At 41.1% G+C, this 14,738-nt stretch overlaps 2 protein-coding genes across 3 annotated transcripts in view; one reads left to right on the top strand and one right to left on the bottom strand.

The window, feature by feature from the left end:
* The window catches only part of LOC127448239 (E3 ubiquitin-protein ligase SH3RF3-like), a 215,231-nt gene extending 202,167 nt beyond the window's left edge, over positions 1-13,064 (top strand). The window contains exons 8-11 of the mRNA XM_051710631.1: positions 3,007-3,323; positions 3,354-3,365; positions 7,335-7,684; positions 12,896-13,064. Coding sequence (XP_051566591.1) covers positions 3,007-3,323; positions 3,354-3,365; positions 7,335-7,684; positions 12,896-13,064 — 848 coding nt within the window. The remainder of the gene's footprint in view (positions 1-3,006; positions 3,324-3,353; positions 3,366-7,334; positions 7,685-12,895) is intronic.
* LOC127448282 (uncharacterized) overlaps positions 1-14,738 on the bottom strand; it is a 384,406-nt gene that overhangs the window by 161,914 nt on the left and 207,754 nt on the right. The window lies entirely within an intron of this gene.

Here is a 14,738-nt window from a genome sequence, read left to right as displayed (position 1 = left end):
GGTATTGAAGGCTGAACTGAAATCCACAAATAGGATCCTTGCATAAGTCCCAAGTCTGTCGAGGTGTTGCAGGATATAATGCAGTCCCATATTGACAGCATCATCCACAGACCTGTTTGCTCAGTAAGCAAACTGAAGGGGGTCTAGCAGGGGTCCAGTGATGTCCTTCAGGTAGGCCAAAGCCAGTCTCTCAAACAACTTCATGACCACAGATGTGAGAGCGACAGGTCTGTAGTCATTAAGTCCTGTGATTTGGGGTTTTTGGGGACCGGAATGATTGTTGAGCATTTGAAGCAGCAGGGAAATTCACACTGCTCCAGTGATCTATTGAATAATTTTAGACAGGCAGGTGAAACACCATCTGGGCCTGAAGCTTTCCTAGTCTTTTGTTTCCGAAAGACCCAGCACACATCCTCCTCACAGATCATTAGTGCAGGTTGAGTAGCAGGGGGGGTTCCAGGAGGTGTTGGTGTGTGTGTGTGTGTGTGTGAAGTGAAGGTCAGAGCGGATGTGGGGTGTGAGACTGGGCTTCTCAAACCTGCAGTAAAACACGTTCAATTCATCAGCCATTAGTTGACTCTCTGCAGAGCGAGGGGGTGGTGTGTTGTACTTGGTGATGCTTTTCAGGCCTTTCCACACAGATGCAGGATCATTAGCTGAAAACTGTTTCAGCTTTTCAGAGTAGCTTCTTTTAGCCACTCTGATTTCCTTAGTCAGTGTGTTTCTGGCCTGGTTGTACAATATTTTATCCCCATTTCTATAAGCATTATCTTTGGCCTGACAAAGCTGTCTGAGTTTTCCTGTAAACCATGGTTTGTCATTGTTGTATGTTAAATAAGTCCTAGTAGGAATGCACATATCCTCACAGAAACTGATATATGATGTCACAGTAGCTGTGAGCTCGTCCAGGTCTGTGGCTGCAGCTTCAGAAACACTCCAATCAGTACAGTCAAAGCAGGCTTGTAGTTCCAGCTCTGCTTCATTTGTACATCTCTTTACAGTCCTTATTAAATGTTTAGCTGATTTTAGTTTCTGCTTGTAGGTCGGAAGAAAATTAACCAGACAGTGATCAAAGAGTCCTAAAGCTGCACGTAGGACAGAGCGATAAGCATTCTTTACAGTGGTGTAGCAGTGGTCCAGTATTTTTCTGTCTCTGGTCGGGCATATGATGTCTTGTTTGTATTTTGGCAGTTCGTGAGTGAGGTTTGCTTAAGTGAGTCCGGGTGTTGTTGCTCCATTTCTGTGATATGATCAGCCAGCTGCGTTCACGCACGCTTGTGGCGGGATATAAACACTCACCAGAATAAACGAGGAAAATTCCTGCAGCAAGTAGAAAGGCTTACAGTTGATGAAGAACGCTTCTAAATTAAGACAGTACATCTTCTTCAATGCTGATACATCTGTACACCATTTTTCATTGATGTAAAAGCATGTTCCACCGCCTCTCGTTTTCCCCGATGATTCCACAGCGTGATCCGCTCTGAACAGCCGGAAGCCTGGCAGATGTAGCGCGCTGTCCGGGATGGCTTCATTCAGCCATGTTTCCGTTAAACACAGAGCAGAGAAGTTAGAAAAGTCCTTATTTGTTTGAGTGAGCAGAAGCAGTTAGTCCGTTTTGTTGGCGAGGAAGCGGACATTCACCAGATGAATACTCGGCAGTAGAGTCCTAAAGCCGTGTTGGCAAAGCTTCACAAGCATGCCGGCGCACTTCCCTCGCGTGCGTCTTTTGGATCACTTTTTTTTTTATTTATTTTTTATAGTTTTTGTCATTTGGAGCTTGACAGACGCAGTCACTATTAACTGTTGTTATAGTGGAAAAGAGCTGCATAATGATTTTTGTTTTCAGCAGTGATTGAAAAGTTGGCGGAGATCTTTAACATGAGTGTTAGAAACTAGAGGTTGATTGACCAAAACTGATAACTAGAGTGGGGGAAGAAACCCCAGTAACCAACCAATTACTCGGACAATATCAGTATATTGAATGTGTTAAAAAAATATCTTAGTCTTTCCTGTGACAGGGAATTAGACAGAGAGGCAACAAGTGTCCAAACTCCCAAATGCAGTTTATTGTGTAACAAAAAATCCCATTAATAACCAGAAGGAAAAAAAATCTTATTTGGTGCGTAACATGGGAGTTTTAACTGTATACAAGCCCGAAATACACTGGGGACTTTTATTTTGATATGTTTGTGCTCCAAGCTGCTTACAGTACATAAACATTGTATTACAATAAAAACACTATAAAGTAAACATTGTCATTTACCAAATATGTGGAGTAATTCATCAAGAGTAGATCGTCAGCGATGCCTGGTCATCGTCATGAATGCCTGGTATTCCAGTAATTCCGGTTTTCCGGTTCGAGGGCCCCTACTGTCAAAATCAACTTAAACTCAACAATCGATTTTCATATTTAGCCAAGCCTATATATTCACCAGGTGAAGGGTTTTATATATTTCACCAGATGATGTTTTTTTATTATTATTCACCAGATATGAAGTTGGAGACATGATGTATGTGCTGACGCCAAGGGCTTAGCCAGGAAATTACTGAAATTGATGGTTTTTACCAGCGGCACATTCAAACAGTTCTTTCACACTATCAGAAATAAGAGTTTGTGCATTTTTAAGACTATTTTATAAATATAGATTTGAATTCAAAGAATAATCTTTAATATTCTGGAGGTCCTGGGTCTAATTGGGTGGGCTCAGGCCCACCCTTGGCCACGTCACTGGCTGACACCATATTTTAACATAGTTGCATTTTTCTTTACATGCCCTCGCTTCAATTTAGAACATAAAAATGTGCATTAAAGTGAGAATAAAATATGGATAAATGTGGATGAATATTGTTAATTACGATGGAAAATCCCCACTCAGTGTCAGTGATCGGCAAATGGGGAAAGTGGACTGAGGGAAAGAATCAAAAGCGAGTTTGAATCTCTACCAGGAAATAAAGGAGTATGTGAGAATGAACTGTTCGCACATAATGTCTGTCTTTGTGTTTCAGTTCACAGTCCTCCGGTGAGCAGCAGCCCTGAACGCCCCACCGCAGCCGTCACTCCCCTCAGACCACACGCCAGTCCCTCGCGCTCCCCGGGCCCCGCCGCAGGACGGCCCCTTTCGATGGTGGCGGTCCCTCAGACACATTCTCCCCTGCAGTCCGGGTCGCTCTCTCCAGCGTCAGTACGGGTGCTCATACCGCTCGGCTTCGCCGCGGCCGCCATCACCCCGCCGAACATCAACGCAGCTCATCTAAATGGAGGAGACGCGTCTGTCTGCCTGCTGCAGCCCTCCTCTCCTGCACACACGCATGTGCAGGGCACAGTCGCAAGCCTCCCTAAACTCGACGAGAAGAAGGTAGAAAAGGTGAGTGTTTTGATATTGTAACTGCAGAAACTGAGCTAATCAAGTGGGCTTCAAAAGTCTGAGACCACTAGTGACGATGCTTGATTCATTTGTTTTGTTCAGACAGTTCATTTCAATAGTTCAAAACAATTGATTCGCTGATTCATATGGGTCATCACTCAGTAGTCTAGGGCTTCAGTTCGGTTTGTTTCACGGTTTTAGGGTCACGGTTTCGGTACGGTTCGGTATTTATGTTCAGGGAAAAAAAAAATTACTGCCAAATCCAAAGTAAAAATATTCTGTTTGATAACAGACACTTCAAGAGATTTGCCCTCACTACAAATCACCATGGTTTTACTACAGTAACCATAGTTTAAACATTGTATTTGTAGTAAAATCATAGTAACCACAAAATTAACATGGTTACTGTCATGGTTACAATACAATATATGGAAACTACAGTATTACTGTTGCAAAACAGTGGTTAATTGTATCAAAACTGTGATTTCAGAAAACAGTGGTGACAGCAGTCGTTACTTCAGTCATGGTTATGGCAATATTACTATAGTAAAATCATGGTTAATTTTCGCTAGGGTCCTTAAATAAAAAAATGTTCTCTAATTACTAACTCAACATTTTAACTTAATACCTGCATTATTACGTGACATGCATCAACATAAAGTGCATTTCAAACTCAACGCAGAATCTGTACATCACTATAGAAGAAATAAACTTGCTATTAAAATGAATACGAGAATGGATGTCGTAAAGCGACTCGAGTATTTTAATCATACGCGGAAATCCCACATCTTCATCAGTGGAGTAAGAGCAACATAACTTCGGCTATGAACACCTCAAGTGCTTTAGTTCTTGTTATATGCCTGTCTGAGGTTTAAAGACAGAAGGGAGTGTGTCTGTGCAGTTTCGGGCTCACCTGCGGCTCTGTGCACCGCGCACTATATATCCTCAGGTGATGTCAGCGTAAATAACTAATCAAACATCGATGTATTACCAGTATACGGCACTCGCGTCGAGTAATGTCTGCAAACAGTGCCTGTTTTGTAAAGGTTTTTTGACCATCGCTCTTGTAATTGACTGCATAAAGAAGAAGTTCCCAGACAGGAGACTTAAATGACGCAGGGGCTTCTCTGTTTGTAGCAAACTAACGTGCGCAGAACTGTGATGTCATCAACTGATTAAACATACTAACAGTTAATAGGACAGCTTCTCTCTGTAGAAAGTTGACCCACGTGAAACACAGGTGGTGTGTGTCCATCTACAGAGCCATACAGGTGCATTAGCGGAGGTTACAACTGCGCATGTCTATTTGATGCTTTATTTTCTTCGCCAGACTGTATGATCCAGATGCGTTATTAAACTAGAGATGAACCATGGAGCAAAAGGTGTTTTTTTTACCGAGAACCGTTACACCCCTAGTGCAGTCCCTGTTCCTCCTCTGTCATTTTTCTAGTTCTTTCCTTTTTCTTTTTTTTTTTTTTTTTTTTTTTGGAAGCAAGTAAAAAAAAAAATATAAATTAAATACATTTATGATGATTTTTTTTTAATGTTTGTTGTTATTTATCATGGACCATAATTTATTGTGTTTAATTACAGAAAACGGTGCAGTTTATCTGTATAATAGATGCTGGAACTGCATGCATACGTGGAATAATCCTCACATTAAATCACGCTGTGTCTTGGTGTTTTTGCGACAGGTGCAGTTTCACTGTTCTGGCTTCAGTGATGCTGTGAGTGACACAATGACCCGCCTTGATTGTCACAAATATACAAGGGAAAAAAGCAGCTCCGTTTTTATATTATTTATTCATTTATTTAAAGAAATAAACCAAACTGCAGTTTCATGGCTGGGAAATTGTCTCAATACACTCACCATGGCAGGTGTGACAAAGTGAATTTTGGACTGTATGAGTCAGTGAGATCATGTGAGGAGCATGAATGACGTGTGTTTGGAGGTGTTGTTGATTTAAGCAGCTTCTCTCTTCACCTCAGTCTCACAGATTTCTGCATGTTTATTATGCGCTGTTAATTGGCTTAGAGTCACACACACACACACACACACACACACACACAGTTAAAAATATAATGACGGTACAGAAAAGAACGGTAGAATGCAGGAGTCGACATGCACCAGTGATGTCATGTTGTTTAGACAGATTCAAATGTAGCCAAGAAGTCCAGCTAGTGTTTTTACTGTGAACTCAAATGCATCAAGATCCAATCTGTGCCAGAGTCAGAATTGTTTGACAGTGTAAATGTGACGTGTGTGTTGATCACTGTAAACGCTGTGTTCACTTACAGCAGGACTGTGTGGTGAATAAGCGGCTTGTTTTATGAGAACGGGCTTCTCTGGAGAACATCTTCAGATTTTCGTGGCCTGAAGTGTAACATTTGATTTGCATTCGTGCAAACAGTGTCGTGATGTGTGCTTAGCATGGCTTAACTCCACCAGGACCCAGAATGGCATTCTCGTATAATGTTTACATACACCCACATACTTCACATCATCACATCATCATATACAACCACAGCAGAACAGAGAGAAAAAAAAATATAATATAATATGTGGATAACTCACAGCTGTTTAATTTATGCACCAGATCTCTTTCTTTCTCTCTCTCTCTCTCTCTCTCTCTCTCTCTTTGTCTCTCTCTCTCTCTCTCTCTCTCTCTCTCTTTGTCTCTCTCTCTCTCTCTCTCTCTCTGTCTCTCTCTCTCTCTCTCTCTCTCTCTCTGTCTCTCTCTGTCTCTCTCTCGGTCTCTCTTTCTCTCTCTCTCTCTCTCTCTCTCTCCGTCTCTCTCGGTTTCTCTCTCTCTCTCTCTCTGTCTCTCTCTCTCTCTCTGTCTCTCTCTCTCTCTCGGTTTCTCTCTCTCTCTGTCTCTCTCTGTCTCTCTCTCTCTCTCTCTTTCTCTATCTCTCTCTCTCTCTCTCTCTCTCTCTGTCTCTCTCTCTGTCTCTCTCTCATCTCTCTCTCTGTCTCTCCCTCTCTCTCTCTCTCTCTCTCTCTATCTCTCTCTCTCCACCCACTCAGTGTTGTAGGTTTGATTTATTTGTGAGTCGTGCATCAAGAACCATTAACTGCAATAAAATGTTATTAAAAAAAGTCCTTTTGTCTCATGCTTGCAACTTGTGTTTTAATATTTTTTATGGTTTTTAATCACATAAAAATTCTTTGATCAATTATTTTCAGACAAATTGTGTTGATCCATCAATATTCAGTAAAATACACATACAGTATATGTATATAATTATTTTATTTTATTTATATATTTCATATTATGTATTTATATGTATATTTTAAATACTGTATATACATACATATATTTTATGATTAACTTTGATGATTTTTATTTATTTTTTGATGGACCAGAAAAAGTCAATTTTCGATAAGCTCCGCTGTACTTTATATTATAAATATATTTTCTTAATTTTTATTTATTTAGATATTAAACTAGTATGTATGCATTTTTATTTATAAATATATTTTAGTTTTTAATTATATTGGTTACAAAATAAATACATATTTTTTGATTGACCAAAAAATAAAGCATGTTTTGCATAAGAGGGGCCTTTAACTCCGGTGTACCTTATTTTATATGGATGGAATTTAAATGGAATCTGCTGATTTTTTATTTATTTTTTCCCCCCCATATTTTCTGTACTGGGAAATCTGTGGAATTCTGTGGAAAGGATTTAAACATGTTAAAATATTTTAAATGGAGCTTAGAGTTCTACAGTTCCATTGGTAGCTGAAAGAATCATCAAATTAGCTGAAATATTGAATAAATAATGTGCAAAGGGTTTTTGAATGACAGATTTCACAGTTCTGTGGTAATCTGGGGAGTTCTGTGCATGCACATTCTGTCTGGGCCGTATTCTATAGAGAGTTCAAAGCGCTGTAAGGCCTTAAGAAGTACTGCCCATGTAGGCCCTTTTATCTCTAACCATCTCTCTCTGTTGTGTCTCTCACAGAAAGAGAAGAAGAGCAGTGGTCTATTGAAGCTTCTCTCTGGTGCTGCAGCAAAAAAGAAATCGCGCTCGCCGCCGTCCGTCTCCCCGACGCATGAAGCGCGTTCTCCAGCCGTCGAGCCTTCCTCCATTCAGGGCGCAATGGCTCCAGAGCTGCGGTCCGCAGGCGGTCACGGTCGGGCGGGGTCGTGTCCCATCGAGAGCGAGATGCAGGGGGCCATGAGCATCGAGCCGCTCCACAGGAAGTCTGGTTCACTGGACCTGAACTTCTCTGTGTCTCCACCAGCACGTCAGCTCTGCTCGTCATCGCCGCTCGCCATCAGACCTGAACCCAAGCCATTATCCAGAGAGAGGTGAGCGAGCTGTGCCTCGTGTTTATAGATCATCAGTAATCGACCAGAATCATATTAGATATGAATTTTAAGTAAATAGGAAATAAAATAAGTTTACTTTGTGTGTCTCTCATTTGCTTCTGGTGAAAATGCACACAAACATCTATTTTTAGATCAAATTCAGTTCACCGCCTGCTTTCCTCAGGCAGTGATACCATATTTTATTCGCAAATAGCAGTTAGCAATAGCACAGCTTAAGAATGAAGCACAATATATAGCAAGCTTAATTTGCATAGAAAGGAGGCGTGTTTGCATGGAACGAAATGACTTCATGGTTTCATTTAAATTAATTTAAAGACGCAGTGCTGTTTCATTTCTACACCGGAGCGTTGGACAGGAGAGTCGTTCGGCTAAAAGGAAATAAGTGTGTTTGATGAAGTGCAGGCATGTATCACACACAGATCTGACCCAACGGGTATCATTAGTAACGAGTGCCAGAGCGTCTTTAATTAAATAATGTGTTTTCTTAGAGCGCCTGTATAGTTCGAGGTATGAAACGACCTGCCTTTCTTCATTTCCTCCTTATGAGAGCAACAGGAAATGAGATCATGATTGAAGAACCTTCAGCTGCTCGTCTGCTGGTGCTATGTGAAGGAAATCTTTCAAAGGTTCTTCACGGTCATCACACACGCAAAGTTGGCTGATTACACCATTGCAATAACTTCAAAAGTAACATATTCTGTTTACATTGGATATGAGAGATATTTTTGATCATGTAAGCGTCCGAATATGATCAGGGCACCAGTGAGAGATGCATCACCTGTATGTCTGCTGCATCACATTCATAATTCATAACACATCATCATGTCTTGACACGTAATGCATAATGATTCTGAAAACTCTGATCGGAAGAGGACAAAAAAGATGCACAAATGTGTGCTGTAGTGCTTTGATCGATAAATCGATAAATATCGATTTTGAACAAAATGGAAAAAAAAATATCATGATATTTTTGGCCATATTGCCCAGCCCTACATGCATGTAAAATGCAAGTTTTGTTGTTTTGAACAGCAAAAACAGAAGCGCAAATTTTTTTTTAGGAGTACAAAATAACTTTTATATTTATATATTTTTATAAATATAATGCTTTGTCCACAAATAGCGAAAACTGTAGTCATTTTTTCCAGCTTTTTGATGATATTTAATATAGTATACTTGTGGAAGCTCAACATATGCATAGTATGAATTTATAATGTTCTATCATATACAGTACATACATGTAGGGCTGGGCGATAAAACAAAATCGATATTTATCGGAAAAACCTGACATGTGCGCATTGCGCCCTCATGCATTATTTTATTTTATTTATACCCTTTTTCTACCCAATTCCCAATGCGCTCTAGGTCCTTGTGGTGGCGTAGTGACTCGCCTCAATCCGGGTGGCGGAGGACGAATCTCAGTTGCCTCCGCGTCTGAGACCGTCAATCCGCGCATCTTATCACGTGACTTGTTGAGCGCGTTAACGCGGAGACGTAGCGCGTGTGGAGGCTTCACGCTATTCTCCGCGGCATCCACGCACAACTCACCACACGCCCCACCGAGAGCGAGAACCACATTATAGCGACCATGAGGAGGTTACCCCATGTGACTCTACCCTCCCTAGCAACCGGGCCAATTTGGTTGCTTAGGAGACCTGACTGGAGTCACTCAGCACACCCTGGATTCGAAGAATGATTGAACAAATGTAGGGAATGAATGCGGACACTACAACAAAATGGCAGACACCCAAAATAGTGCACTATATAGTGGATAGGGGGCGATTTCGCTGAGAAACTTTTACTCTCAGAATATTTCATCAATCATGAAGCGTGTCCCGTATTTCTGTTGGCTGTTTAAAAGAACTAAAAGATGAACAGTTTGCGAATTAATCATTCTTTTGAGTCGGTTCTTTTCAGTGAATTGGCCAATCGGGCTCACGAAACGGTCTGAATCAGTTCGTGATTACAGTTCGTTCAGAGCGCTCTCTCACTGAATCATTTGGAGCAGTTTCTCACACAGTAAAACAGTATCTGGATATTTAGGATTACAGAGAACAAACAGCGCTGGATACAGTGGAAATTTCTATACAATCAACTCTTTCTGAGACGTAACTAGTGCTTTCATGTGAACAAGAGGCTGTAAAAACCTAACGTGTTTTTGTGTCGGCTCACGCTGGTTTTCAGTCATTTTCCTTGTAAACATTTGCTAGATGGATGTCTTTTGACAACTGCATCACATTTCACTGTGTTTTTAGCATTTCTCAGGGGAGCGCTGCATTTTTAGACACCGTGTCAAGTCAAAAAGAACTTCTTCAACTAATAAAAATGCATCTCGAGACACCTGCTTTCTGCTCTATTCATTGTGGTGTGTTTTTCTTTTTTAGCACGAGGACGCGTCTGTTCTGAACGGTTACTGGAAGAAATGCTTTAGCCAATAATTACTGTACATCAACGCTACTCATACTCGAGAAACAAAAAAAAATGCTTCTCTCGGGGTCTGGGTAGCTCAGTGGTAAAAGACGCTGGCTACCACCCCTGGAGTTCGCTAGTTCGCTAGTTTGAATCCAGGGCATGCTGAGTGACTCCAGCCAGGTCTCCTAAGCAACCAAATTGGCCCGGTTGCTAGGGAGGGTAGAGTCACATGGGGTAACCTCCTCGTGGTCGCTATAATGTTGTTCTCGCTCTCGGTGGGGCGTGTGGTGAGTTGTGCGTGGATGCTGCAGAGAATAGCGTGAAGCCTCCACACGCGCTATGTCTCCGTGGTAACACGCTCAACAAGCCACGTGATAAGATGCGCGGATTGACGGTCTCAGACGCGGAGGCAACTGAGATTCATCCTCCGCCACCCGGATTGAGATGAGTCACTACGCCACCATGAGGACTTAGAGCACATTGGGAATTGGGCATTCCAAATTGGGAGAAAAAGGGGAAAAATCCAAAAAAGAAAAAAAAGATAAAATGCCTCTCTCAAAGTCACCAGAATTGAACGCTTTGGTGTTGTTTTTGCAGCAAAACAAAATAAATCCCATGGGACCCCTAGGCAGAATTCTGTGCGTACCCTCAGATGAAATCCTGCAGGCGCCCATGCTGCCACCTACTGAGCTGGAGTGTGGCGCGTCACATGCGTCTTTCAGTGGAGTCAAACGTCTGAAAATTAATCGAAAAGAGGCCAGACGCCTTTTGTAGGATTCAATAACAAACTGAGCATACCTCTTGAACTTCAAATTAAAAGGCATCTTACTCTGTGTACTTTACGTGTAAACAAACAGGTTATGTTTAATATTCATTCTTGAGGTTTTACAAGCATGTGGAATGTATATCGTGATAAATATCGATTTTGAACGAAATGACAAAAAAATATCATGATGTTTTTGGCCATATTGCCCAGCCCTACATACATGTTTACATTTTGAGTTCTGTTGTTCTGAACAGCAAAAACAGAAGTGCAAAAAAAAAAATTCATATCAATAATCATGTTATCATGTTTAGTTATTTCTATTTATATATTTATGATACGATACAATACTACTTTATTTATCCCTGGAGGGAAATTGAGGCGTTACAGCAGCAGAGACATAGATACCACAAAACAGAACAATAGCAATACAGTAAATGCAACATAATATAATAATAAATCTGAAAAAAGCCCCCTCCTTTATATATATATTTTTTTCTTAGTATAATTTTTTTGGCAGACATTGTTCATTTCTGTAAAACAAAATGGTCTGTTTATCTTCTATTTATCTTTCATTGTGGCTCTCTTTAAAATTTTGCCCTTTCATGTGTTTAACAGATCCAATCTATGTTCAATAGAAATGATTTATTGTTAGAACCAGGGTGCGATTGGTTAAAAAACAGGGAATCATTGAAATTTGAATGCAGAAATTCAGACGACAGTGTAATTCATATCAAACACCGTGTCAAATTCTTAAACTGTAGACTGAAACCACAGAAAATAATTATTTTAACTGAATTTAATTGTAAGTGTAAATTATGCTAAATAATTAACAGGAGGCATTAGGATAAACTGTCAGATATTTTGCTGCAGGGCTAACATTATCTAACAATAACAAATCTGATCATCAGCCATCTGTTAGTTATGTTTCTGGACTTGTGCGTTCCCGTGCGGCCGCGCCGGTAAAAAGATATCAGTGTTTTTTACCTTCTATAAAACGGCCGGTAAAATAATCCCAGGTTAAGTTTAAAACTTTGTGAATCTGAGCTGTCTGTGAGCGCTTGGCTTTAATTATCATAGTTTCTGAAGATGTTGGTCATGTAAGAAGAGACCAGAATAAAGGCATGCTTCACAACTTCAGATTACGCTGGCTGTTGCATATGGACGGATCATGATTTCCCTCAAGCATTTAATGCAGTTATGTGTTTATTTACGCATGGAAAAGAGAAACAAACCAGCATGTTTTCTTTTGATTAGGGCAATTAGCACACAAGCTTGTAATGTCCTCATTTGAACATTTTGTGAAGGGGAGAAGTTGTGTTTTTAAGTGTTTTTTTCGGGCATGGCAGCCTCTCATTTCAGAACGTTTTCCGGAGGGTCATATAAAAACAATATAATGTGAACGGATTGTCCATATCTTTATTTTTTTTTATTTTTTTTATTTTTTTATCCCCTTTTCTCCCAATTTTGGAATGCCCAATTCCCACTACTTAGTAGGTCCTCGTGGTGGCGCGGTTACTCACCTCAATCCGGGTGGCGGAGGACAAGTCTCAGTTGCCTCCGCTTCTGAGACCGTCAATCCGCGCATCTTATCACGTGACTCGTTGTGCATGACACCGCGGAGACTCACAGCATGTGGAGGCTCATGCTACTCTCCACGATCCACACACAACTTACCACACGCCCCATTGAGAGCGAGAACCACTAATCGTGACCATGAGGAGGTTACCCCATGTGACTCTACCCTCCCTAGCAACCGGGCCAATTTGGTTGCTTAGGAGACCTGGCTGGAGTCACTCAACACGCCCTGGATTCAAACTCACGACTCCAGGGGTGATAGTCAGCGTCAGTACTCGCTGAGATACCCAGACCCGCAATTGTCCATATTTTTAATTCAAGAGTGTAATATATTATCACAATTATTGTGTTTTCATGATCAATCATTACTGTCACTTCTGAGTTCTCAAGCGTACTTCAGTTTTGCTCTTGTGATGTTCAATCTGCTGTCTTGCTGTCAGGTATCGTGTGGTGGTGCCGTACCCGCCTCAGAGCCAAGCAGAGATTGAGCTGAAGGAGGGCGACATCGTGTTCGTGCACAAGAAGCGAGAGGACGGCTGGTATAAAGGAACATTGCAACGCACCGGACGAACAGGACTCTTTCCCGGCAGCTTCGTGGAGAGTTTCTAGGTGAGGAACATCAGCCAGCAAACACATCTCCGGGGAGTCGGACACCTGTGGGAAAAAATGTCCAAAAAATCTCTACAAACAGAGGCGAAGATGTCACTCGGGTGCACTGAAGAAGAGCTGCTCCCTCGTGAATGAATTAACTTCATAAGCTGCTCAAAACACAAGCACATTTACTGCCATTCTCCTCATAGATCTGTTAGGAAAGCCCTGTCATGTGAACAAATGCACATAGTGTTAGTGTAGTGTAGTTTTGCCGAATTCTGCCTCACAATACATACCCCTTTTTCACTGAAACGGTGCTGGTGTTCGGCAGAAGTTTTACTTGAGTCGAACGATGATGCAACTGACTATTTCACTGCCTGTAAATCAACACAGCTCATCACAGTCTCTTTACGAGTCTTATGAGTTTTGAGAACATATTCTTAACATCCAAAGTCATTTAATTCAATATCTTTATGCCATCCCAATGCTGAAGCATTATACAGCACAACAGTAGGGCTCCAGAGGTAAAAATCCCATTCATTTTCTCCTATGGGGAATTGATTATTAACGACAGTAACTTTGATTGGTCCGTCAGATGGCTCTTCCTGACTCGGTTTCCTGCACCAACACTGGCAGCCTCTCAGCGGAAAAGGGGCAAAGAAACAAAGCACACATCATCATGCACACACACACACACACACACACATCTTGCACAGTTTACAACATTCACCTCTGATCAGATCCGGCTCTATCGTGCCTTCCGTCTGAGGAAACAGAAGTGAGTCTTCAACGCCCTCCAGTGTGTGAAAGTGAAATGAGGTTTCCTCGACTCGAGCTGATTGGACACTCAGAGTGAAGCAGCTTTGATGTTTCCTGCGTGTCACTCAGAACGTGTTTACATTGAACATCCCAAACCGCATCAGATCGTGAAGGTCTCAGAGTGAAGCTTAAAATGTGGACAGGAAATGATTCTAACAGCTGTGTACGATCTGAGATTGAGTGTTCAACCGCTTTAATGTTTTTCTTGACTTTAATCATGAGCAGATCTGAATGATTATGACAGTAAGGATGTTACACTGGGTGAATGTAATGAGTGAATTGGTGAATCTCATGAAACATCTCTAGCTCATATATAAATTGTTAAAATAACAGTACTGAGAATCTAATGAGAATCGCCTTAGAAGATAATAAAACTCAGAAGTTCAAATATTACAGTAGTATTATGGTAATGAGAATTCATAATGAATTCATAATGGCAAAAAATTTTAATAGGCTTCTATATTTTATATGTTTCTGATTTTTTAAATGTAATTAATGTTTTTATTTTGGGGTGACAATTAAATACACTTTCCCCCAAAAGTCTCCATGTTTACCATAATGCAAAAAGAAATGTCATTGTCATTACTATTACATCTGTGTGTGTACGTGTGTTTCTGTGTGTGTGTGTGTGTGTGTGTGTGTGTGTGAGTGAGTGTGTGAGTGAGTGTGTGTGTGAGTGAGTGAGTGTGTGTGTGTATCTGTGTGTGAATGAGTGAGTGAGTGTGTGTGTGTGTGTGTGTGTGTGTATATCTGTGTGTGTGTGTGAGTGAGTGTGTGAGTGAGTGTGTGTGTGAGTGAGTGAGTGTGTGTGTGTATCTGTGTGTGAATGAGTGAGTGAGTGTGTGTGTGTGTGTGTGTGTGTGAGAGAGAGTG

The sequence above is a fragment of the Myxocyprinus asiaticus genome, chromosome 11 (genome assembly GCF_019703515.2).
Source record: "Myxocyprinus asiaticus isolate MX2 ecotype Aquarium Trade chromosome 11, UBuf_Myxa_2, whole genome shotgun sequence".
Lineage (NCBI taxonomy): Eukaryota > Metazoa > Chordata > Actinopteri > Cypriniformes > Catostomidae > Myxocyprinus > Myxocyprinus asiaticus.
This window is presented reverse-complemented; position numbering and strand designations above follow the sequence as displayed.